Below are 27,398 nucleotides of genomic sequence, written 5' to 3'. Positions count from 1 at the left end.
TTGCGCGAGGGAAGAATGCCTTGTGAATGTAAGTGTTGTGATTGGATGATGTGTGTTTTTCCGGTTTTTGATTGGTTCAGAGTCACGAAGTTGCGCGAGGGAAGAATGCCTTGTGAATGTAAGTGTTGTGATTGGATGATGTTTGTTTTTCCGCTTTTTGATTGGTTCAGAGTCACGAAGTTGCGCGAGGGAAGAATGCCTTGTGAATATAAGTGTTGTGATTGGATGATGTGTGCTTTTCCGGTTTTTGATTGGTTCAGAGTCACGAAGTTGCGCGAGGGAAGAATGCCTTGTGAATGTAAGTGTTGCGATTGGATGATGTGTGTTTTTCCGCTTCTTGATTGGTTAGAAGAGGAAGCAATTTTTAGGTCACTTTCATTTTACTAAACTTCATAGAAGCAAAATAACTTACGATTTCAAGTAATTTATAAAAAATAAATAAATTCTTGAATGAATAAAGAAAGATAGAAAGGAAGAAAGAGAGAAAGGAAGAAAGAGAGAAAGGAAGAAAGAGAGAGAGAAAGAGAGAGAGAGAGAAAGAGAGAGAAAGAGAGAGAGAGAAAACCCAGAGAATATGGATGAATGGATGCATATAATGAGATTGATGCATGCATAGAATGGGATGGATGGATGGATGAATGCATAGAATGTGATGGATGCATGCATAGAATGGGATGGATGGATGGATTGATAGGTGCATAGAATGAGTTGGATGGATGGATAAATCCATAGAATGTGATGGATGCATGCATAGAATAAGATGGATGGATGGATGAATGGATGCATAAAATGAGATTGATGCATGCATAGAATGGGATGGATGAATGGATGAATGCATAGAATGTGATGGATGCATGCATAGAATGGGATGGATGGATGGATGGATAGATGCATAGAATGAGATGGATGGATTGGGGATGGTTCATGGATGGGATGGATTGAAGAATATCAGCACAGGTCTAGCTCAATAACTTTTTCAATTCATCGCTGAATATGAGTACGTCTATCATTCTGGGAAAGCCAAAGTCTTCCTTGAGGGAGGAATAGTAAAACTCGGGACTCTAGAGAGAAAAAAACCGATTTCTCTGCTCAATACCCGTAAAAGAAAATGTGGCCTTAACGTATTGGTAAATTCTTATTCCCATATCATAGCAAAAGCTGAGGTGCTGAGGTAACGACTTAAAATTCAAGGACTATTCAAGGAGTATACAAGGACCCAAAAATGAATTTTCAAGGAGCATGTTCAGCTAAATATGTCAAGGTTTTACACGATGGTTGCACATGGCCGACTTTCAGATTTTCCGATCTTTCTGACTAGATCTATTTCAGAACTATGCAAGTAATGATCAAAGCAAAAATCCAAGAAGTTTCCAAGAAGTTTCGCTAAAATTGTAAAATTCAAGAGCTTTTCAAGTGCCCTTGAAAACGTGAATTAAATTCAAGGAGTTTTCAAGGAAGTTAAGGAGTAGCACGAACCCGTGAAAAGGGTCCATGTAAACAAACAATGCAGATCTTGCACTAGCCTTGCCCCACGTCCACCTCTCTTGAATCCCACAATAGTATTTAATTCAAGCCACAGCGAGCGAGCGCGCCAGTAGAGATACAGTGTACACAAAGGACGGCAGATTTTGAGAAAGCCTTATCTTGCACCGAGCTTAAATACAAAAAAAAAAACCTCCCAAAAAAAATTGTCATTTTTCGTGCATGGCTTTTGCCTAAATTGGGTTCACTGTGGTCCTCTGATATAAAAACGTCATGGTGATCATGACATCAATGTGCCCTTCACATCAACCAGCTTATCATTTACTCACCACTTCATTCCTAAAGGTATGGAGCCTTGTGAGTATATATCCTGTGAGATTTGCAGCTGCACTTTTACTAAGAAGAGAAAATCGATTACGACAAGTGTTAAAGTGCTACTCTGACGAAAATCGCTCAAACTTGGATTCAGCTGAAACTTCCTAAGAATACTCTTTAAAGGTCCAATAATCACTGTATGAAGTGTTTTCTCGATATTCAGGACGAAAGTATGATATTTTTACGATTCTGAGTCTGTGACGTCATACACTCAACATCAAATATTGCTACATATATTTCTTTGTAGTTTCAGCTGAATCCAAGTTTGAGCGATTTTCGTCAGAATTTATTGCTTGATGAAAGCAATATAAAATCTAAAATCTAAAAATTTATTTTATACTTTTTTATGACGAGACCAAATCCTTTCATCCAATTCATGACGTCATTATTACTCCACCCACTGATATCTACGGTGGGCTTAGCATCTACAATGTCTACGCTACGGACTGAAAAAGAATAGATTTGAAAATCTTAGCAAATAAAATCATTGTAAAATGAAAGAGTAGTCTTACGTTTAATGAAGATTATCATTCTTGCAACAAAAATATCAAAGAGACCTAGAGTGTTGACATGGAGGATATTACATGGGCGCGCGGAGATACGAATTTTATCTTCGAGTGTTCAATTGATATCTCACGAGTGAGCGTATCTCCAAGCGGCCATGTAATGTTCTGTTTATTATATAGATATCGATGAACATAAAAATAAAACAAAAGCTCAAAAATTCTTTATTGAAATAGCAAGCCGATTTAACAGCGATATCTTCACGTGTGAAAGATATGGTATCTTCTACTGGTGAAAGATATCAAGTTTTCGACGCTAGAGAAAACCTGGTATTTCATCGATATCTATATAATAAAATGACATTACCAATGGGTTAACATTATCATTGTTTTCATCATTATCAACTAAAAACATCTTTAGTTAGATCGATATTGTCATCCTTATGTTATCACCATCATCACCATTAATATCATCAACAACAACTTTGACCACCATGGTCGCCATCAGCATAACAACTACCTACATCTCCACTACCATCACGTCCATCATCATTATCATCCGCAACCTTATCCAGGGGCAGCGGAACTGGGGGGACATGTGCCCCCTACCCACCAAATTTTTGGGGGGGGCCTGGTTCCCCCCAAAAATATTGGTTCTTAGTCATTGTTTTACGGCGCATGCGTCTGCAATCAAACAAAACATTGTCATTATCACATAGTGTTAAATATAAACGTCAGTGCCCCCCCAAAGATTTTTGCAGTGCCCCCCCCAAAGATTTTTAGCTTCTGGCACCCCTGTTATCAATCTTTCTCTATCAGCAAGTCATCATCAACAGCTGTTTCAATATTATTATCATTATCATCAATTCGAATGAATAATTTTCATCATCATCATCACTATCACCGTTAACATTATCTGTACTAAATTACCTTGAATAATCTCAGAATCGCCTAGTTTTCCTCTCACACCAAGCTCTTTTATCAAATCCTTTACACTGGATTCAACTTTATTGATGTGAGGTAGAGAGAAATCAATCCATAGTTTGGAGCCCATTATCATTCCCAGCCAGCCGTCTGGTCTGTAGTTACGATCCATCATGAGGGGAATGATGTCTTTCTTTAGCTGAAAGGCGTACTCAGCCTCTGGATTATCAGATCAATAATATTATCATCAATAATACTATCAATGCATTAGGAATAGATGGATGGGAGAAAATGGAAGGACGGATAAATGGACAGATGAATGGAAGGAAGCAAGAACAGATATGGATGGATGGATGGATGGATGGATGGATGGATGAATGGATGGATGGATGGATGGATGGATGGATGGATGGATGGATGGGTGGGTGGGTGGGTGGATGGATGGATGGATGGATGGATGGATAGATGAATGGATGGATGGATAGATGAATGGATGAATGAATGAATGAATGAATGAATGGATGGATGGATGGATGGATGGATGGAAGGATGAATGGATGAATGGATGGATAGATGGATGAAAGGATAGATAGATGAGATGGAGCAAATGGATGGATGGATGGATGGATGGATGGAGGAATGCGATGAACACAACCTCACCTGATCTGCAGTTAGAGCTCTCCTTGTATTTCTGCGACACACACACCAACACTACAGCAGAATTCTCTACAGCTCTAGCCATGGCCTCAAGTGTAGACCCACCCATCTGCTCTAAATCCATCCAGACTCGATAACCAGCTGCTTGGAGATGATCTTTCACTTGAATCAAAGTCTTCTGTACATCCCACTGGTAACTGATCATCACGTGGTTAGTTGTGGCAGCGTCTGTGGCACCACTTGGCTTTTCATCTTGAGGTGGAAACAAAAAAATAAAAAATGAAAATAAAGTTAGGGAGTCTGGTCAAACAATGTCACTTAACATAGGCATAGTGTACCTACCTGTTAATGACGCTGTCGTCACATTCTGTTTCCCCTCAATTTCCCACAATGCACCACTGGCTGCTTTTTTTGTCTTGTCGTTTTCACTTTCTTTCATCTTGTGTAGTAAATCCATGCATTTTTCATTCTTTTTTATTTCTTGTTTGTTATCTTCATTAAAGGCCAGTGCCCACAATGCTTCAGTAGCTGTAATTCTTTCCTTGTCAATTTTTGCTGCTTCGATCATGTGGGTGAGAACTGGAATCGCACCACATGCCACAATCTGGAAAATTAAGTTATGAATAGCAATTTTCATTTTTTTAAAATGTTAAAAAATTAAGAAATATACCCTGAAACAACCTTTGGACTGACCCAAGTCAGGGCACGGCTAACTCAGAGATCGAACCCTGAAACAACCTTTGGGCTGATCCAAGTTAGGGCATGGCTAACTTGGAGATCAAACCCTGAAACAACCTTTGGGCTGATCCAAGTTAGGGCACGGCTAACTCAGAGATCGAACCCTGAAACAACCTTTGGGCTGATCTAAGTTATGGCATGGCTAACTCAGAGATCGAACCCTGAAACAACCTCTGGTCTGATCTAAGTTAGGGCACGGCTAACTCACAGATCGAACCCTGAAACAACCTTTGGGCTGATCTAAGTCAGGGCATGGCTAACTCACAGATTAAACCCTGAAGCAACCTCTGGGCTGATCAAAGTCTGAAAAAAGCTACAGTACAGCTGCAAAACCTGAGCTATATTCAACTTCTATCTTTAAGTTAGCTACATGTATAACTGACTTTGATCAGCCCAGAGGTCAAGGTTGTTTCAGGATTAAATCTGTTTGTTAGCTGTGCCTGACGTTGATCTGTAAGCTTAGAGGCTGTTTCAAAATTGGTTAAAGTTGATGTTTCATGTATTAATTTACCTGTTTCTTGTTGTTGTCATTGATGGCTATTTGAGCCAGGCCCTGTGCAAGCTCACTGTTTGTGTAGCCAAGGTACCTGTGTATTGATTTCTCTGTTGCCTTGCTAATCATTGAAATCAGGTACTTAATAGGACCTATGGGGAAATTGGAAGATAACTGCATTTATCATTATCATTACCATTATCACCATCACCATCACCATCACCACCGCCATCGCCATCACAATGATCACCATCACAATCACCATCACCATCACCATCACCACCACCATCACCATCACCATCACAGTGATCACCATCACAATCACCATCACCACCACCATCACAGTGATCACCATCACCATCACCATCACCATCACCATCACCATCACCATCACAGTGATCACCATCACCATCACCATCACCATCACAGTGATCACCATCACAGTGATCACCATCACCATCACCATCACCATCACACTGATCACCATCACAATCACCATCACCATCACAGTGATCACCATCACAGTGATCACCATCACAGTGATCACCATCACCATCACCATCACCATCACAGTGATCACCATCACAATCACCATCACCATCACCATCACAGTGATCACCATCACAATCACCATCACCATCACCATCACAGTGATCACCATCACAATCACCATCACCATCACAGTGATCACCATCACAATCACCATCACCATCACAGTGATCACCATCACAATCACCATCACCATCACCATCACCATCACCATCACAGTGATCACCATCACAATCACCATCACCATCACAGTGATCACCATCACAATCACCATCACCATCACCATCACAGTGATCACCATCACAATCACCATCACCATCACCATCACCATCACAGTGATCACCATCACAATCACCATCACCATCACAGTGATCACCATCACAATCACCATCACCATCACCATCACCATCACCATCACCATCACAGTGATCACCATCACAATCACCATCACCATCACCATCACAGTGATCACCATCACAATCACCATCACCATCACCATCACAGTGATCACCATCACCATCACCATCACCATCACCATCACCATCACCATCACAGTGATCACCATCACCATCACCATCACCATCACAGTGATCACCATGTAACCGGCGGCAAGGCGCTCAGCTATGAATCAGATTGCAAGTGGTTTTGACAAAAGAATTTATTGAAAAATTCACACAACTTTACAATACATGAAAAAAAAAACGGGAACGAGATTACAGGATATCTCTAATGAAAACAAGAAAAATATTTACAATGAGATAAAATAAATTTGTAGCTTATCTAAATAGCTAAAAAGTTATGAATAAAATACAGTTTTGCTAGATATAAATAGAAACGGAAATACGTAAATTACGTCACAGGTAATTTGAATATTGCATACTGATTAGCAGTGTTTACAATACGCGAGTGAAAATTACTAGGTTGCAAAGTTTAATGTACAAGTCGGTAAACCGTTTAAAATGAACTAAACCAATGGAAAAAGCAATAGGAAAAATTGACTAGAGGTTAACTATGGCTTTAGGTAAGTATTTTAACCTTTGTTTATGACAAACTAAGAATTACACGGTTTACTGAACACGCGGTCGCGACAATGACCTTGAGTGTAGAGTTTAAGTAGCGAACAAATTAAAGGTTGGAAAGAAAAGGTCTTTTATCCCGCAGTTAAGGCTATTTATCGTAGTAAAAAGGTTAAACAAGCGAGTAAGGCGGTAGCGATCCTATAGTAAACGTTTTAAAGAGTTTAAAAGACAAGATACACTCAGCGTGATTACTAAATTACTACTGCGTGAATAACTTTGTACTAAATTACGCGCTAATGCGACTAGAATTACTACAACATGAAACGAATGCTTAACAAATATGTAGAAAATCTAAGCTATAAAATATAACGACTAGTTAACGATATGAACATAGATTTGTCCTAAATCTATCCTAGGTATAAGTGTAAAAGGCTTCAAAGATTCATACCTTTACATCGTAGAGAATTCCTTGTCTTGATATGTGCAACGTCTTCAAGAACTTTTACTACACTGATTTAAGCTTAGTTTGGGCCTATTTTTATGGAAAAACCTGCATTCTTAAGACCTTACACATCCTACGCAATGTTGCACGCCCTAGGCGCAAACAGGATGTCCCAAACACGAACTTACGTAAACAAGCGCCAAACCTAGGCATGACTCACTGTAATGTAATTACGTACGGAAATTATTTCTTGCTTACGCATTTTCCACGCAAACAGTTAACTAAAGAATTACATTCCTATGTGTACACGAGGCATTCCTAATTAAAAACATAGATTTATGACTAAATAATTACTGTCCAAAATAGTGTCTTTTGACTCTGTCACACTTGCCCCTCCTTTTTGTTTGCTTCGTCCTCGAGCAAATTCAGGAACGATGATACGCAGGTGGACTCGTCAGTGCTGAAGTGCGGATCTTGGAAGATTATAGAGGTTGCTGTGTTGGCCTGCCGTTGTCCTTGTGGAACGTCGGAGTACAGGTGCAGCCAGTTCTTCCTCAGACGCATCATCACTATCATCATCATCATCAGGTTCAGCTGGTTCTGTCATTGGTTGAAAGGCGATTGTCATTCTTCCAATGTCATCTTCTTCATCTGATGATTCTGGCGATGCAGTACATGTTTGTCTAGACCTGTCAGCTTGCCTGTGTCGTCCTCGTATCTCCAGCATTGGTCTTGGACACACTTGCATTTCTCCTTGACTAACAACTTTATCTCCTCCATGTCCATCAGCTCTTTCAACGACATATGTATTGTTGTCTCTTCGTTCGACGATTTTGTACACTTGGTTGTCCCATTTATCTTGAATCTTGTTTCTTCCTCTGACTTTACGGTTGCGAAGGAGTACTCGCTCTCCAACTTGTAGTGGTTCGGCCAGTGCTCTGCCCTTCTGGTCATGGATCTTCTTTCTGACGGTAGCAGCTTCCTTCAAGTTTTGTGTCACAGTGGTATAAGCTTCTCGTAGACGAGTCTGGTGCTTGGTAATCCATTGCTGGTTGTCTACTGTCACTTGTCTGTCATCATCAGGAAGTAGAATGTCCAAAGGTAGCTTTGCATCTCTACCAAACATCAGGTAGAAGGGTGAGTATCTAGTCGTTGCATGTGGCGTAGCATTATAGGCGTAACATAACTCTTTCAGGTGTTCAGGCCACCTTCTTTTCTTTTCTGCTGGTAGAGTTCTTAGAAGCTCATGTAGTGTACGGTTGAATCTTTCGCACTGCCCATTTCCTTGAGGATGATAGGGGGTTGTCCTTGACTTCTTAATTCCATACACTGCACACAACTCCTTGACTAGTTCTGCCTCAAATGACTTGCCTTGGTCAGAGTGTATTCTTTGGGGGATTCCATACACAAGGAACCATTCTTTAATCAGGGTCTTGACTACGGTTGTAGCTTTCTGATCACGGGTAGGTACAGCAATTGTAAACTTTGTGAACACATCTGTTAACACGAGGACATTTTCTCTTCCATCTGTTGCAGGCTCAAGCAAGGTAAAATCCATCGCTAGCACTTCCAATGGCCTAGTAGCTAGTAGGCTGCCCATCGGCGTCTTGACTGGAAGGTAGGATCCTTTGGCAATGACACATCTTTCACAATTTGAGATCCATTGCTTCACATCTCCTTGCATACCGGGCCACCAACATCTTTTCCTCAAGAGCTGTTCTGTCCTGTCTTGTCCTTGATGTCCACATTGATCGTGCGCACCCTTCAGTACTTGTGATTTCATTGATGTGGGGAGTAGCAGTAACCGAAGCTCACTTCCCTGTCCGACTCCTGTACGGCGGTAGAGAACTCCATGGCTTTCCTCAATCCTGTTCCAGTGACTAAGCAACTTCCTTGTATCCCTTGTCTCTTGTTGGCTTTGCCTTTTACTTGGCCGACGTCCAAGGTTTCGGTAGTGGAGGAGACGACTGATACATGGGTCCTCCTGCTGTAGTCGTTGGATCTCTGTGAGAGGTGTGGTTGGGAATGAGGTTGCTTGCTCCTCCAGCGCACTTGTCTCTGTGTTGCTTATGAACGCTGCTGATACCATCAAGTGTTGACGTACCTCTTCTGGTAGGTCTGTAGTATTGGTAGAGTAGGCTAGTGTACTTCTTACTTCAACTGTGGTTGGTTCCTCATCTCGGTTGATGCGACTTAGAGCATCTGCATTCTGGTTGTGACGTCCAGGGCGATACTTGATGGTGAAGTTGAAGTTTGCTAACTCTGCAGCCCACCTCTGCTCCACAGCTTTCAGCTTACTCTTTGACTGTAGGTATGTCAGCGGGTTGTTGTCTGTGTAGACGACAAACTTCGATCCCAGCAGGTACTCCCTGAACTTCTCACATACAGCCCACTTCAAGGCTAGTAGTTCCAGCTTCCTCGATGAGTAGTTCTCCATGTTTCGCTCTCCACCTCTCAGGCCTCGGCTGGCATAAGCGATCACTTTGACTCTTCCGTCCTGTTCTTGGGACAGCACGGCTCCCAATCCTTCGTTGGACGCATCCGTCTCTAGGATGAAGGGCTTGGTGTAGTCCGGGTAGGCCAGCACTGGTGCTGAGGTTAGTAGATTCTTTAACTTGTTGAAGCTCTTGTGGCACTCTTCTGTCCACAGTACTCCAATCTGCTTCCGGGTGGTCTTGTTACTTCCTCCGCTCCCGAGCTCAGCAACTAACTTGTGCAGCGGACCTGCCACTTGAGCGAACTTGGGGACAAATCTTCTGTAGTAAGACGCGAAACCAAGGAATGATCGCACATCGCGCACTGTCTGGGGAACTGGCCACTCGTTAACTGCCTTTGTCTTTTCAGGGTCTGTCTCGACACCGTCAGCAGAGACCACGTGCCCCAGATAGGACACCCGATCTCTGAAGAGTTGACACTTGGTTGGTTCAACCTTTAATCCATGATGCTTCAGCTTACTGAATACCGTTTCCAACCGCTCAAGATGTTCTTCAATGGTGGATGAGAAGACTATGATGTCGTCCAGGTAGACCATCAGGGTGCGAAGTATGTCCTCTCGGAAGACTCCTTGCATCAACCTTTGGAAGGTCGCTGGGGCATTCTGTAGTCCAAACGGCATCCGAGTGTACTGAAACAAACCCATGGGCGTTGTGAACGCAGTCTTGTGCTGATCATCAGGATGGACTTCAACTTGATTGTAGGCTGATGCCAGATCTATGGTGGAAAAGTACTTTGCGCCACGCAGTGCCTCCAGTGATTCCTCTATCCTTGGTAGGGGGTACTGATCACGCTTGGTTTTCTGGTTCAGCTTCCGGTAGTCGACGCACATCCTCAAGGCTCCAGACTTCTTTCGTACAAGCACTATTGGGGAGGCATAGTTACTCTCACTTGAACATATCACTCCTTTTTCTAGCAAGTCTTGTAGATGCTGTTGCACCTCCTGGTATTGGTTTGGAGGAATCCTTCTGTAACGCTCTGTGACAGGCACATCATCGTCTGTGTAGATGCGATGATATGTTGTCTTTGTACAGCCAAGGTCCTCCTTACATGAAGCAAACACCTCTTCATTTCTTTCGAACATCTGGAGAGCTTTCTCCCTCTGAAGTTCCGTCCCGGGGAAATGTTCCAGGGTAATCCCGTGAGGGGGTGTCTGTATCCTTTGCCAACGTACTTTGCCCACAGCTTCCCGTTGGGGTGGCATCTGAGGGTCAGCACTAAGGTTACAGCACACTGTCACCATGTTATTCTCGTGTAGGAACTCCAACTGCTCTCCTCTCTTGACCATCTCTCCCTCTCGCACAATTCCAATCCGCGTCCTCGGCTTTAGCCATATGTCCTTTGCCGTCTGGTTGGCAACTCTGACATAGTAACACGTCTTGGTAGTATCCACGAGAGTACTGGCCACGGTGAGGTTTCCTTCTACTGGTACACCAAGGGGTTCGATCACAGCATCAGTGCCCCATGATGGGCCTGTGACCAAGATATCAGATTCTGTGAAAGCAGGGACCCAGACTTTGTCTGAGCCGGCTACTTTCACGAACCCAGTTTTACGTTTACTCTTCTTCTCTTCATCTTGCAGGATCTGTTGGTATTGGGGCACCTGCCCAAGAACGTTGGTTCCCAGTAGGCCAGGTACCCTCCTCTGCATTACTGTAGTGGCTGCTGTGTCCTTCGTGATGAAGATGCCGCACCCAGGGACCACCACTCCTCCGATCTCTACTGTAGCGACGATATGTCCAATGTAAGGGATGTCCAAACCGTTAGCTCCTCGCAGCTGCAGTAATCTTGTTTCAGGGTGTAGGTCTCCTAGGGTTGGCTGTAGCTTCTCCCTGTAGAACGACTCGGTGATGAGGGTAACCATGGAGCCCGTATCCACTAAGCTTTTCACAGGTACTCCGCCAATCCTCGCCACCACTGTGGGACTTGTCCCGACAAACTTTTCGTTCTGAAAAAGAGAGTTAGAGCCACTACAGTTCCTCTCCACGGCGTGGCTCACTGCCGTGGAGAGCTGGAGTTTGACTCCTTCTGTGGTGCTGCTGGTGCCTTGTCTTTCAGGGGCTTTGGGCAGTTCGGCCGAAGATGTCCAAGCTCGTGGCAGTTGTAACATCTCCTCGGACCACGTGGGGGACTTCGTGGTGGTGATGGGCTTGCTAACTTCATGGTAAGTTGGGTTAGCAGCTTCTGCTGCTCATCCAGCAATTTTTGTTGCTGCATGAGCCTCTCCACCAGGGCCTTCTGTCCTGCTGTAAGCTCTTGGATGGCATTTACTTGGTTGCTCTCCACCAACACCTCCTTGGCCGCTGCATGGCGATGTGCTCCTCTATCTGTGTCTTCCGAGCTACGATAGGCCTCTTGCCTCACCTCGTTGAAGGTCTTCTCGGGATGTTCTCTGATATAGCGCTTGAGATCCCTGCGCAACAGGTTGTCACGCAAGTTCTCAACGAATGTGTCTCTGAGGTTCTGGTCCTTGTTTTCCAGGGCTCCTACGTGTACTCTGGTTATGTGCTCCGCCATTGACATCAGGGCATGGGCAAAGTCCTGGATGGGCTCCCTGTCACCTTGTTTTCTGGCGAAAAACCTCTGGAGAAGCTGGGTCTTGGTGAGCTTCTCTCCGAAGACGTCTCTCAGAATCCTGAAGAAACCCTCCGGGTCTGTCCAGTCATCCGCAGGCCTTAGTCGAACTTCATCTCGAGCCGCTCCTTCTAAGCTATGGTACAGGAAATCCACCGCCTCTTGAGAAGTTAACTTCTGGGCAGCCACAGACCTCTGTGCATCCGCTATCCAGTCTTCAAGCACCTTGTCGTCTCTGCCACCAGCATACTTCCTCAGCTTCTTCTCCCTTGGCACTGTCACTTTCACCACTGGTGCAGGAACAGGTTGGGCAGGGGGTCCTCCTTCAGCCTGCATGCCATCCAGCTGTGCCTTGAGTGCAGCCAATTGCTCTGTGAGTGCAGCCACAGCTTCTTCTGCCATGATTTCAGTCTCGTTCCCGTTTGTAAATAATCAATAACTACTAATGTCAACTTTCTTGCAATCCCACTTCTGACACCAAAAATGTAACCGGCGGCAAGGCGCTCAGCTATGAATCAGATTGCAAGTGGTTTTGACAAAAGAATTTATTGAAAAATTCACACAACTTTACAATACATGAAAAAAAAAACGGGAACGAGATTACAGGATATCTCTAATGAAAACAAGAAAAATATTTACAATGAGATAAAATAAATTTGTAGCTTATCTAAATAGCTAAAAAGTTATGAATAAAATACAGTTTTGCTAGATATAAATAGAAACGGAAATACGTAAATTACGTCACAGGTAATTTGAATATTGCATACTGATTAGCAGTGTTTACAATACGCGAGTGAAAATTACTAGGTTGCAAAGTTTAATGTACAAGTCGGTAAACCGTTTAAAATGAACTAAACCAATGGAAAAAGCAATAGGAAAAATTGACTAGAGGTTAACTATGGCTTTAGGTAAGTATTTTAACCTTTGTTTATGACAAACTAAGAATTACACGGTTTACTGAACACGCGGTCGCGACAATGACCTTGAGTGTAGAGTTTAAGTAGCGAACAAATTAAAGGTTGGAAAGAAAAGGTCTTTTATCCCGCAGTTAAGGCTATTTATCGTAGTAAAAAGGTTAAACAAGCGAGTAAGGCGGTAGCGATCCTATAGTAAACGTTTTAAAGAGTTTAAAAGACAAGATACACTCAGCGTGATTACTAAATTACTACTGCGTGAATAACTTTGTACTAAATTACGCGCTAATGCGACTAGAATTACTACAACATGAAACGAATGCTTAACAAATATGTAGAAAATCTAAGCTATAAAATATAACGACTAGTTAACGATATGAACATAGATTTGTCCTAAATCTATCCTAGGTATAAGTGTAAAAGGCTTCAAAGATTCATACCTTTACATCGTAGAGAATTCCTTGTCTTGATATGTGCAACGTCTTCAAGAACTTTTACTACACTGATTTAAGCTTAGTTTGGGCCTATTTTTATGGAAAAACCTGCATTCTTAAGACCTTACACATCCTACGCAATGTTGCACGCCCTAGGCGCAAACAGGATGTCCCAAACACGAACTTACGTAAACAAGCGCCAAACCTAGGCATGACTCACTGTAATGTAATTACGTACGGAAATTATTTCTTGCTTACGCATTTTCCACGCAAACAGTTAACTAAAGAATTACATTCCTATGTGTACACGAGGCATTCCTAATTAAAAACATAGATTTATGACTAAATAATTACTGTCCAAAATAGTGTCTTTTGACTCTGTCACAACCATCACAATCACCATCACCATCACCATCACAGTGATCACCATCACAATCACCATCACCATCACCATCACCATCACAGTGATCACCATCACAATCACCATCACCATCACCATCACAGTGATCACCATCACAATCACCATCACCATCACAATCACCATCACCATCACCATCACCATCACCATCACAATGATCACCATCACCATCACCATCACCACCACCATCACCATCACCATCCCCATCACAGCGATCACCAACACAATCACCATCACCATCACAGTGATCACCATCACCATCACCATCACCATCACCATCACAGTGATCACCATCACAATCACCATCACCATCACAATCACCATCACAGTGATCACCATCACAATCACCATCACCATCACCATCACAGTGATCACCATCACAATCACCATCACCATCACCATCACAGTGATCACCATCACCATCACCATCACCATCACCATCACAGTGATCACCATCACAATCACCATCACCATCACCATCACAGTGATCACCATCACAATGATCACCATCACCATCACCATCACCATCACAATGATCACCATCACAATCACCATCACCATCACCATCACAGTGATCACCATCACAATCACCATCACCATCACCATCACAGTGATCACCATCACAATCACCATCACCATCACCATCACAGTGATCACCATCACCATCACCATCACCATCACCATCACCATCACAGTGATCACCATCACAATCACCATCACCATCACAGTGATCACCATCACCACCACCATCACCATCACCATCACCATCACCATCACCATCACCACCACTATCACCACCACCATCACAATCACCATCACCATCACCACCACCACCACCACCATCACCGTCACCGTCACCGTCACCATCACCATCACCATCACCACCACCATCACCATCACAATGATCACCATCACAATCACCATCACCATCACCATCAGCACCACCACCACCACCGTCACCGTCACCGTCACCGTCACCGTCACCATCACCATCACCATCACCATCACTTGAAGCCCAGGAGAGCTCCAACAAGCAACTCTAATCACAAACAACACCAAGCCCGGTGGGACTCGGGTTGCATTGGTGAGAGGTGAGGGCTCTCGTTGTTACACCTGTCCTGTGCTTCCCATCATCATCATCATAGTCATAATCAAGGTCAAGATCATCAGACTTTTGTGTACCTTCATTTGCCATTATAAGATTGTTATTCTCCTCATCTATTAGGTATGCTATAATAAGTAGTGCATCTATGGCAAAACGATTGACCTCATCATCTATTAAGGGCAGTAATATCTTGACGGCATGGCAGGCATAAAAGTTAGGTCTAGTGGGTACTCTCTTTGCCATGTTATGAAGGGTTCCCATTACTTTTGTTAATATGCCTCCTCTTAAAGTTCTTTTCTCAAGTCCACCTTCTTCATTCTGAAACAGATTTTCATAGTTTGACGAGTTGAATGTGGGATAAAGTGAAAAAATGAAAGATGAAATCTATGATGGACGGATGGACGGATGGACAGACGGATGGACGGACAAAGGGATGGTGGATGGATGGATTGATGGATGGATTTATGGATGGATGGTTGGTGGATGGATGGATGGATGGATTTATGGATGGATTTATGGATGGATGGATGGATGGATGGATGGATGGTGGATGGTGGATGGATGGATGGATGGATGGATGGATGGATGGTGGATGGATGGATGGATGGATGGATGGATGGATGGATGGATGGATGGATGGATGGATGGATGGATGGTTGGATGGATGGGCGGACAGATGGACGGACAGACAGATGGATGAATGGATAGATGGATGGATGGACGGATGGATGTTATAGCTTATACAATGTACAACTGTACCATATATTTCACATGATGCCCAGTGCAGTCCTTCAGCTTGGCTACAGCATCAACCAATAATTGAACCACACCTTCCTCACTGAATGCAAGATTAATTTTCTCACAAGCATCAGTGTAGTTGATGGCTGACAGCATAATCTTGTTCAACAAATCTCGTGCTTTTCGCAGACAAATACTTGGTTTGGTTATTTGTTTCTGACGAAAAAGAAACTTTGTTTTTTAGAGGTAAGTTGTAAAGCATGCACACAAACGAAATTCCAATAGACCATCTACAAGTTACAATTTACTGTTCCTTGATAACAAACTCATTTACTCAGGGTTAGCCTTGTATCAGTGTTTAAATATTCACAAATACCAACGGTAAAGTGAAAAATGCACAACTTCAACAATACAAGCACTTTACAATCCCATGGACCTTCACTGGAACACATGCATATTCTGCACAAATCGAGGCTGACCCTGAGCAACTGAGAAACTGGAGTATTGGTCTGACGCACATTGAGGCACTTCTATTCACGATCCAAATATGGTATCTGGAATCCAAGGTATGGAATCTGGAATCCAAGATGCAGCATCTGGAATCCAAGATCTGCAATCTGAAATCCAAGGTATGGAATCTGGAATCCAAGATCTGCAATCTGAAATCCAAGGTATGGAATCTGGAATCCAAGATCTGCAATCTGGAATCCAAGATATGGAATCTGGAATCCAAGATCTGCAATCTGGAATCCAAGATCTGCAATCTGGAATCCAAGATATGGAATATGGAATCCAAGATTTGCAATATGGAAATCAAGTAATATAATGGAATCAAATATGAAATCTGGAATCAAGATGTGGAAACTGTTATTCTGCACTTAGGGAATCCAGAGTCCAGAATTCATCATTTCAGGCTCCATTTTATTGGCTGCTCTAAAAAATGTTCTTACCTCCTCAGAATCGATTGCCTTGTCTGTGTTTTCTGTAACATTTTCCTCTTCATTATTGTTTGAATCTGGCTGAACACTACTGACATCAGTTTGGCCACTTGAGATTTTCAATTCATCATTGGTTGGCTTAGTATCATTAGGTTCTGTAGGCTGATTACTTGAGTTTGAATGCTGTATGCAATCTTTAGGCTGATTATTGGGTAGCACATCACTCACTCCTTCTTTTGGCCCATCATTAGGTTCTGTAGCATTTAAAATAACTCCCTGTGCATTGGGTTTTTCAGAGGTTTCACCATTTTCTATTACCTGATTATTAGGCATCACGTTGCCCACACTCACTTCAGTTACTTCTTCGCTACATTTTTCAGTGGTTAAACCAGTTTCTATAGGTTGATTGCTAGATATAGTAGGATTGTTACCAGATTCGTCTATAATCTTATCACTAGATTCTGCAGACTGGTCGTCAGAATTTTTCACTTCCTTTGTATCTGTAATCTTATTAGATTCGTTCTCCACAGCTGAAGCCTTTTTTAAGTTCTCATCCAGCTCTCTATCATAAGTTAAAAGCTCAGGAAAGCCAGAATCCAACTTCAAATAAATTTCTTTAAACATTCTTGCAAAGCCAATTTCAGCTAGAAAGTTTCCTAACACAGTTTTTCTTTTTACTTTAGAATAAAGGCTCGAAACTACCGTAGCTTGACGCTGTATACTTAAGACATCATCCCCTTCCATTTTCTCCTCGATGAGTTTGATTGCTTCGTAGATAGAAGTAAAATATTCCAAGTATTTTGGCGTACTTTGACAGTGAGAGACCAGAGTAGGGTCACTAAAACCCCTCTCAGAGAGCTTGAGCATAACGTCTTCAGGAGTCTGTAATTCCTCGTCATCTGAATCATTTGAATTCTTCACTTCATCCTTTTTTATTTCTTTACGTGTTGGATCATTATTTTTTAATTTATTTTTATTTTTTTCTTGATCATTTGAAGGTTTACCGGGAGCTTTGTTTACAATATCGTAGTCCAGTTGCCTTGGTTTCTCGTGGTCTTCATCCTTATCTGGTGTTTCTTCGGCTTTTCGTAGAACATTTTTGGTATTTCCAGAACCCATCATCAGCATTTCTTCGTGTTATTTATCTTCATCTCTAATATTTTGGACAGATAAACTTAAGTACGCCATAATTCTTAATTTTTGACACATGCTTAATCACTGGACATTACATTGATCAGGTGAATAAAAAACACAGGAAGCCCAACAAGTCCAATTTGTGAAAAGAAAAAATCTGGAATGGAATTTTGGAGTTCAATCGCCGGATTGTGACGATTGGCAAATCAATTCAATCCCATTATAGTTTTATATTTATTAAATTTTTCCACACGTAACCTTTGCGAAACAAAGTATTCTACTATTTCATAGCCTTTTTTATTGCAATTTTATCCAGAGGCAGATCTACGAAGGAGGGGTGGGGAGGGAGAGGGGTAGGTCAGCGTTAGACGAATCTCATCGCTAACTTTTTATGAAATTCTAATTTTTATTCACATAAATTACATTATTTGTGAATTTTTCCAATTCTCAGTGTGCATTGAATCTTTTTACGCATGCATAAGTCTTCGTGCTCTGAACAATATATCTAAAATTGTTTCAAAGTGAAAATTAATTTCGTTATTTTATAGTGAAGGATTATCACTTTTGAATATATTTGGGACTGTATCGTCATATGGATCATTAGGGACGAGAGGAAGGAAGGAAGGAAGGAATGAAAGTAGTATAGGCGCGACTTTGCGATAACCCATCGATCCTTGATTTCACCGTACATGTTGGTCAGGGATCTTAGGTCCATAAAAGTTACGAAATATGAAAAATTCTATAATTCTATAATAATATTCGACTGGTTGCGGTGTCCTATGCTTAAGTTTAGTGCAGTGTTGTTGTTAGTCCAGAGCTGAAGCCACTTTTAACGATACCCGCAAGGCGAAGACGAACGGAAAGCCCTGGTACATACTGGTGCTAAACCTGCTCCAAGCCGACTTCTCTAATACTCGAAGCTAGAGTCACGAGCGAAGCAAGTGGGGTGAAATGGGGGGGAGGGTGAGTTCGTAGCGAAGAGCGCGCGTGTGACCGTGGTTGCATGGACTGCTTTATTCAGAACGCGCGAAGACGAAGACTTTACAAAAGTTTAGAATAGTGCGCTCGCGCTGTTCAATCCTTCTATTTCCAAGACATAAATTAGTTAGTGAGAAAAGTGGGTTCAGTTCTAGACTTTGTTGCTGTATTTAGTGCGATTGTGTTGATTAATTCAATCATCCAACCAATTTTTCCAGTTCATCGGTGAAGAGCATTACATCAAAGACATCAGATAGGCCAATATCATTCTTGAGAGATGAGTAATAAAAGTCGGGGCTCTGTAGAAACAAAAAGAGAAGATGCTTTAACTCGCAGAACTTTGGAGAAAAATAATTCATCTTTCTTTTCCGCCGAGTGATAAAACAATGGGATGTTTATCTAAAGAATTAAGTCGGCCACCCTCCCCTCCCCTAAAACATACCAACGTCAAATGCAAATAAACTGCCAATGAGGAGGGCTTATACATGAGATGGTCACTTTCCACTAACAACAGATCATCCCTCCCTCCCCTCCCTTAATACACGAGAAGGGCTTATGCATGAGAGGGGGTCACTTCCAAAGCCAAATCACCAAATGAAGAGGAGCTACGGAATCTAGGGTGTCTCACACTCCCCACTAACCTAAGTCAATAATCTACCATCCCCTCCCCACACAGGCACTCAAGTTCCCCTACCCTCCCCTCCCTTCCCTTGGTATTCGTCCATGATTTTAGTATAACAATCATATTATTCAACCATAACCTCGTTTCTCAAGGAATGTAGTCGTGTTAGTACTGGACCAGTCAGCTTGTCAGAAACGCGATGATTTTTCCTAAAAAAATAACGTAACATATTATCAAAGAATTGAACAAAGTCAAATCACAAAGTCTGAAGATACGATCACTCAAAATACTTACTTTTTGAAGACAAGACCAAAGCTTGTCATCCAGTTCATGACGTCATCGTTAGTCCATTCACTAATATCTACGGTGGGTTTGGCATCAACTACGTCTACACTACTGACTGGAAATTAAAAGAAATTGAAGCCTGTTCAATGGTTTTTCTTTTTATTTCCAGTTTCTAAAAGACTTGTTAAAACGGTGCTTCTCGAGCTCAATCACACGCGCGAAACCGTACAAATTTCTGTCGCAATAAAATAAAGTTTTAGTGGACGTCAAACAAAGTGTTTCCATGATATTATTGTCGCAAAACGCAAAGCTTGCAAGGGCACGTGCTTATGGAATGTCATGGAAACTACTTGATTGACGTACGAATCGTACGATTTCGTGAGGTGATCGATTTGGAATTAAGCGCTGTAGGTATTTTTGTGGAAGACTAGATCAGTATACCTTGAACGATTTCTGCGTCGCCTTTTCCTCTCTCGCCTAGCTCCTTCTGCAAGTCTCTCATATAAGGATCCAATCTACCATGTCGTTGAGAGAAATCAATCCATAGTTTGGAGCCCATTATCATTCCCAGCCAGCCATCTGGTCTGTAGTTACGATCCATCATGAGGGGAATAATGTCTTTCTTTAGCTGAAAGGCGTACTCAGCCTCTGGATTATCAGATCAATAATATTTTCATTAGTAATGCTATCAATGCAAGTAAGAGAAATGGATAGGAGAAATTAAATAGATGGATGGGAGAAAATGGAAGGATGGATAAATGGAAAGATAAATGGATGGAAGCAAGGACAGATATGGATGGATAGATGAATGGATGAATGAATGAATGAATGAATGGATGGATGAATGGATGGATGGATGGATGGATGGATGGATGAATAGATGAATGGATGAATGGATGGATGGATGGATATATGGATGGATGGATGGATGGATAGATAAATGGATGAATGAATGAATGAATGAATGGATGGATGGATGGAAGCATAGATAGATAAGATGGAGTAAATGGATGGATGGATGGATGGATGGATGGATGGATGGATGGATGGATGGATGGATGGATGGATGGATGGATGGATGGATGGATGGATGGAGGGAAGCGATGAACACAACCTCACCTGATCTGCAGTTAGAGCTCTCCTTGTATTTCTGCGACACACACACCAACACTACAGCAGAATTCTCTACAGCTCTAGCCATGGCCTCAAGTGTAGACCCACCCATCTGCTCTAAATCCATCCAGACTCGATAACCAGCTGCTTGGAGCCGGTCTTTAACTTGAATCAAAGTCTTCTGTACATCCCACTGGTAACTGATCATCACGTGGTTAGTTGTGGCAGCGTCTGTGGCACCACTTGGCTTGTCATGTTGCAGAGCGTCAGCTGAATATCAGGAAACATTTAACTTTTGGAAAATTTACTTCTTTAGCTAAGAGTTATTTTTTCCCAATTTTAGACCATGTGACATTCCCTAGAGTATAATTTCTTTGTTTCAGGTTCGTGCCGACGGGAGAAAAGACATTTAATTTAGCACGTAGCTTGGTACTGGAACGTGAGAAGCGTGACAAGCAAAGTATATTTTTTATAATAATTTACTTTAAAACCAAGTGAGCGTATACACAGATCTTATAGACCCCTTGCAGCACTTTGGAATGTAGCTCAATCTGGGGAACAAAATAATAGGTTACAATTCTCTGGAGCAGATTAGAATTCTTTTGTTTTGTTCCCCAACAAATCGAGCTGCTTTGACGTCATATGCAAAGGGTCTAACACAACACAAAACTACAATAGCACAAATAAACAAAAAAATCAAAAATATACTACAGTCTGCCACACTACTGGTTGATGGACTGACCAACAGGGCACAAGGTCCCATACAATGGTCAGCCAAATCTCGAAAGTTGGTTACTAAAAAAGTTCAGTGACTACTGGGTTGGGTGGGTAGCCATTCCGTTCCCTCTAGATCGAATTCCACCCTTCTATTGGTGTACGTGCATTGGGGGTGTTGAAGTGTAACTCTCGGATATTATCTGGATATTATCGGATATTATCCGCTAGAATTAGAAGGCAGTATTGTAAGTCCAGCTAAGTCAAAACGCCTGTCACACTCAAGCCATATTCCACCTCCGTCTTTAGGACAGGTGCAGCCTGGGGAGCCTAGTCTTACGAGGACTTGGCGAGCTAACGGAGTCACTGACGACCGGGACTCAAAGTAGCTTCTTTCGTTCTTCTTATTGGAACACCGTTAAAAAGCAACTGAGCTTAGAGTTTTATTAAAACCAAGTTCAAACATCTGCTCAGAGGACGTTTCCCGGAGCAGTTGTACCCTAAGGCCAAGGACGGGCCGAGAGGGAAAACCTGATGATGATGATTGGTTGATCAAATTTACCTATATCAGCCAAATGAGAAGAGTGTTGTTGTTTCCCCTCTATTTCCCACAATGCACCGCTTGCTGCCTTCTTTACCCTGTCATTACTACTGTCCTTCAGTTTGTACAACATCTCCATACACGCTTTGTCGCTTTGCATCTTCTCTTTATTTTCGTTATCAAAAGCAAGCACCCACAATGCCTCAGCGGCGGCTGTTTCCTCTTCTTCTGATTTGGCTCCTCTAATCAACCGTGTGAGTACAGGTATTGCTCCACTGGCTACAATCTATATGAACATGTTATACGTTAGCTTTACGGTGTCTATCAATAGCACGAGCGGAATCTTCGTCGCGACGATGTAGATTTTGATTAACGTCAATCAAGGCATTTTCATGATATGTGTTGTTGAAAACCATGTGCCTTTTTCTGTAATCTTTTTCTTCCTAAGGTTTTGATTAACGTCAATCAAGGCATTTTCATGATATGTGCTGTTGAAAACCATGTGCCTTTTTCTGTAATCTTTTTCTTCCTAAGGTGATGTTGTCAAGTTACACAACTATTTTTATCACAACATTAATTGTTGCGTTACAGGTGATGTAACACGACATGGCTTTTAGCGCAACATTGTTCTGTGAAAAAGTTGGCCGGCTTCGTGTAAAGGTCGTGTTACACGAAGCGATTCACGATTTTCCTCGTGTAACATGGCGCACGGTTGCAATTTTTATTTCTATTTTGTTGCCGCAACATGTTGCAGGTTTATGAACGACCTTCAAATGTTACGACATTGTTGCCATGCAACATGGTGCCGCAACAAAATACCGTGTTAAAAATCGTAATTGCGCGCCATGTTGAATGAGAACAATCGTTCTCGCAATATTGTCGCACGAACAATCGTCGTTGCCAATCGTCTAGTGTAACATCAGCTTTAAAACGATATGCATACCTGCTTCTTATTGGCATCGTTGATAGCTATTTGAGCAAGACCTTCGGCAAGCTCACTGTTTGAAAAGCCCAAATATCTTCTGTTAGATCTTTGGTTAGCCTTGTCAATCAGAGTCACGAGGTAATTGATTGGTTCTAATAAGTAAAAACAACCACAATATTATGTTAGTTATTTGATAATGACTCTGATTTATTGATTGATACACTGATGATGGAGATGAAGACGGCGATAAGAATGAAGGTGAAGGTGATGATGATGATGATGTGAAAATTATGAATGGTCAGTGATGATGGGGATGATGATGGGGATGATGATGGATGATGATGATGGTAATGATGATGGATGTTGATGATGGTGATGATGATGGATGTTGATGATGGATGATGATGGTAATAAAGGTGATAATGATTAGATATGATGATGACTAGAATGATGACAGATGATATCGATGAAGACAGATAATGATGAGTCATTAGCAATAATAATGAAAAGTGCTGAGTATGATGATGCAAATGATAATGATTATTATAATGATTAGATGAGTGAGTGATGTTGATAATGATTTTTAATTATGATGATGATGATGATGATAATAATAATGATAATAATAATGATCACAATGATCATGATGATTAGAGTTTGAGCTACCTTTGGTATGACATTACACTACTACATAGTATTTATATAGGTTGTGTCTAGATGGGATACTCGCAATTCCTACTAGATCACCTGGACTCAAGGGCAAATCCAGCCAAAATTTTAAGGGAGGGCTAATTGAGTTTGTGTGGGGGGGGGGGGGGGGGGGGGCTAATTGAGTTTCTTCCATCAACACAATGGAAAACAATTAAAAGAAAACCTCTTATTCTTCAGTTTTGTTTTGTTTTGTTTTTCTGCTGAAGTGGTGCCTCAGCCCCCCTTTGCCCCCCCTGGATCCACCCTTGGGACTGCAAGTATCCCATTAGCCATAACCATTTACATACCTTTGTTTGCCATGATCAGATTGTTATTCTGCTCGTCTATCAAATATGCCAAGAGAAGCAATGCCTTGGTAGCATAAATGGAAACCTTGTCATCTATCATGGGAAGAATAACTTTGACGGCATTGCAAGCATGGAAGTTGCCTCTTGTTGGAACTCTCTTGGCTAGGTTGTGAAGGGTTCCAAGGATTCTAGAGAGAATGCTCCCTCTTACAGTTTTCTTCGACAAGGAACCGTCAGCATCCTAGAGAAAAACAAAGTAGAAGCATTTATAAAGATATTAGGCATGATAGGCAGATGAAAGAATGAGATGGGATGGGATGGGATGGGATGGGATGGATGGATGGAAGAGTGAGTGAAATAGATTGTGTTTATGTATGCACTGGTCTGAAATAAGATTAATGAATTGGTGAATGAATGAATGAATGAGCAAATAAATGAATGAATAAATGAATGAATGGATGGATGAACAAATAAATGAATGAATGAATGAATGAATGAACAAATGAATGAATGAATGAATGGATGGATGAATGAATGAATGAATGTATGAATGAATGATTGAATGAGATGAATGAATGAATGAATGAACAAATGAATGAATGAATGAATGAACGAACGAATGAATGAACAAATAAATGAATGAATGAATGAGATAAATGAATGAATGATTAAATGATGGGATGGATGGATGGATGGATGCTATTGCTAGATATCGATAGGAAGTACTAGAAAGGGAAAAGATAGATGGATGGTTGGAGGTATTCCACATTACCATGTACTTCAGATGATGTTCAGTACAGTCTTTCAGTTGAGAAACAGCATCCACCAGTATTGAAACCAAACCAGCTTCATTGAATGCAAGATCCATGGCATCACGAAAGTCAGTATAGTTGATAGCACTTATTGCAAGGGTGTTTAAAAAGTCTTGCGCTTTCTTGACTTCTGTTGGATCTGTGTCACTAGACTTGAATAAAAGTGTCACTAGACTTGAATAAAAAAAAAGGTATATAGAAAATAAGTGAAGGGTCCCCTTGAAGGTCTGAAGAGAGTTTGTACAAGGCTATATGCATTTATTTCTTACCCGCGGCTCTAAGACAGTCCCACAATAGAGACTTTGCATCTTCACGTGATGGCAGCCATGAAAAAGAGGCAGGAAAAATATTGAATCTGTCTAATCTGATTTACATCTATCGTTGTTCCTCCTGTCGCGAAGCCTAAACTGCAATGCCATATTGATCACGAATCCATTTTTCCCTAAACCTTGATCGCTCAATTTCAACCGAATTATTACATTTTAAATGCATTACACTAACTAATGTAGGAAATTTCGATATCTTCACATTGCATTACAGAAATGTAGATATTTGCAAGTTTAATCCATCAAATTAATTGTTTCAAATAGCTTTAACGCGTACGTCAATCGATTCAAGTGTGAAAAGCTTTAATTTCCAGCTGACTAATGATGAGATATCTATTGAAAAATTCACGCATTTGCACATTCAAAATAAATTCTAAACTCAAATTCTACTTTTTAAAATCTTTTTCTTTTTTTTCGTAAAATTACTTTCGATGTTTAGAAAGAAATTAGTGACGTAAAAAGTCCTTTTGGGTGTTGGGAAGGGAATGGGGGGGGGGGGGGGGGGGGGGGGGGGAAATGGAGGCTGTTAAGGTTTTTCAACCGTGGAAATTATTTTAAAAATTCACAGCAAAAAAGCCATTTTTTTGCAAATTGTACTCAGTGCATGCTGGCATTAATATCCAGGGATGATCGTGAGCGACTTGATTGGAATTGTGTATGTTTAGAAAACTATGTGAGACCTTAGCTTGGATGCCAATGACAACAAGCTAGCTAAACAAATAATCGACCAAAACAATAAGTAATAAAAAATACGAATTGTAATTTATTTTCTTAACTTACCGGTTGCGCATTATCAGAAATTAATTCCTTCCCATTCAATGTCATATCCAATTCTCTATCATAAGATAAAACATTTGGAAAATCAGCCTCCAGTTTAAGAATGATGTCCTTTACAACATCTGCAAAGCCACTGTCAGCTAAAAAGTTCCCTAGTGCGTTCTTCGAGGCAGGTACTTGCTTTTGCCGTGAGTAGGAATCCGAAATATTACGGGCAGCAGGATGACAGCTCGAGTAGTAATTCTCTTTGCCTAGTCCCTTTTTCAGTTTTTTTAGCGAGTCATAGACCGAAATGAAGGTAGTTGTTAAGCGTGGTGATTTATCGCAGTGCTCAATGAGGATCTCATCTGTATAACCCCTTGCTAACAACGTTGACTTCGTATTTTCCAATGTTTTAGAGACCGGTTTTTCGTTCAAAACAGCGACATGGCTTTCGTTATTCTCTTTTTTCGTGGGTGCTATTAATATGGTATTTTCAGCAGATTGTCTTGACCTTCGGCCTTTCGTTTTTTCTGGGCCATCTTGCAATATAGCCGTCTTTGTTTCTTGTTTCTTAGGATTCTTAATCGAATATTTAATATCTTCTTCGTCCTTGTGGGGTTTCCCTTCAGCTTTTGCATGAACTTCTTCGCTTTGATCAACTTGTTCCAGTTTACGCTGTCGTTTTGTATTTCCAGAGCCCATTTTCTAGCCTTTAGTAAACTTTCCGTGAACGATATTTACAGAGCTGTAAATAGCGGTCACGTAAGTTACGACGGATCGAGGGAATCTTAATCCTTGGCACTAGGGGTATGTTCTACATAATAGCACCGATCGGACGCAATGAACCGTTGTGATACACAGGATGCCCAACCAAACGAAAAGTCATAATTTACGGCCAATCAAATCAGTGGAATTAAAATCTTGTCCCACAAACAACTCTGTTTTAAAGAGCACTACAAGGATTACGGAGCAATTTTCTATTCTTTTCGCAGGACAGTAAACTATTGAAACGATTTATAATTATTTTTCCGCGATCAGAGCTTTAAATTCTGAAATATTCTAAATAATTTGTTATAAGCCTATAGGAAGCTGTGTAGTCTCCCACGCATCCGTTTTTAGTGTCGGTCGTCACGCAACGCTCACTTGGGGAGGGAGCGTTGCGTGACGACCGACACTAAAAACGGATGCGAGGGAGACTAGAAGCTGTGCTATTTGTTTTTTTTTTTTATGTGCTATTTTTTATATATTGTATTAAATTTTATGAAATAAACTGTAAACTGTAACATAGCAACGGTAACTAAAGGGTTTCAGAACCATGAATTGAATTCAAAAGCAAATGAATTAGTTCAGCTTGTCGGATCCATTAATATAAATTCACGAAGCAGCAGTTTACAT

The 27,398-nt window shown here is 41.4% G+C and overlaps 1 protein-coding gene across 1 annotated transcript; it reads right to left on the bottom strand.

Annotated features, from left to right (window-relative positions):
- Positions 1–419: 419 nt before the first annotated feature.
- LOC116287630 (uncharacterized) lies at positions 420–26,803 on the bottom strand. Its single transcript, XM_089040290.1, has 20 exons — positions 26,025–26,803; positions 24,879–25,070; positions 24,107–24,347; positions 23,127–23,260; positions 22,205–22,469; positions 20,935–21,198; positions 20,257–20,463; positions 19,825–19,930; positions 19,670–19,739; positions 19,115–19,207; positions 16,809–17,933; positions 15,880–16,074; positions 15,198–15,438; positions 5,191–5,324; positions 4,284–4,545; positions 3,945–4,193; positions 3,291–3,503; positions 2,198–2,303; positions 1,812–1,878; positions 420–1,061 (listed from the first exon to the last, which is right to left on the bottom strand). Exons 1-20 carry the CDS (start codon positions 26,703–26,705, stop codon positions 960–962), a joined length of 4,947 nt encoding a protein of 1,648 aa, XP_088896416.1. The 5' UTR covers positions 26,706–26,803; the 3' UTR covers positions 420–959.
- Positions 26,804–27,398: the final 595 nt, after the last annotated feature.

Source organism: Actinia tenebrosa, unplaced genomic scaffold (assembly GCF_029948245.1).
Source record: "Actinia tenebrosa isolate PJP-AT-01 unplaced genomic scaffold, QUT_ActTen_1.0 PGA_scaffold7__59_contigs__length_16204524, whole genome shotgun sequence".
NCBI lineage: Eukaryota > Metazoa > Cnidaria > Anthozoa > Actiniaria > Actiniidae > Actinia > Actinia tenebrosa.
Note: the sequence above shows the minus strand (reverse complement) of the source record. Positions and strands in the feature narration are given on the sequence as shown.

Coding starts and splice junctions, on each gene's coding strand:
- LOC116287630 (XM_089040290.1), bottom strand. CDS start 26,705: ATGGGCTCTGGAAATACAAAACGACAGCGTAAACTGGAACAAGTTGAT. Junction 25,071..26,024: donor TTTCTGATAATGCGCAACCG/GTAAGTTAAGAA, acceptor CTTTTATTCAAG/TCTAGTGACACAGATCCAAC. Junction 1,062..1,811: donor ATACCTTTAGGAATGAAGTG/GTGAGTAAATGA, acceptor TTTTCTCTCTAG/AGTCCCGAGTTTTACTATTC.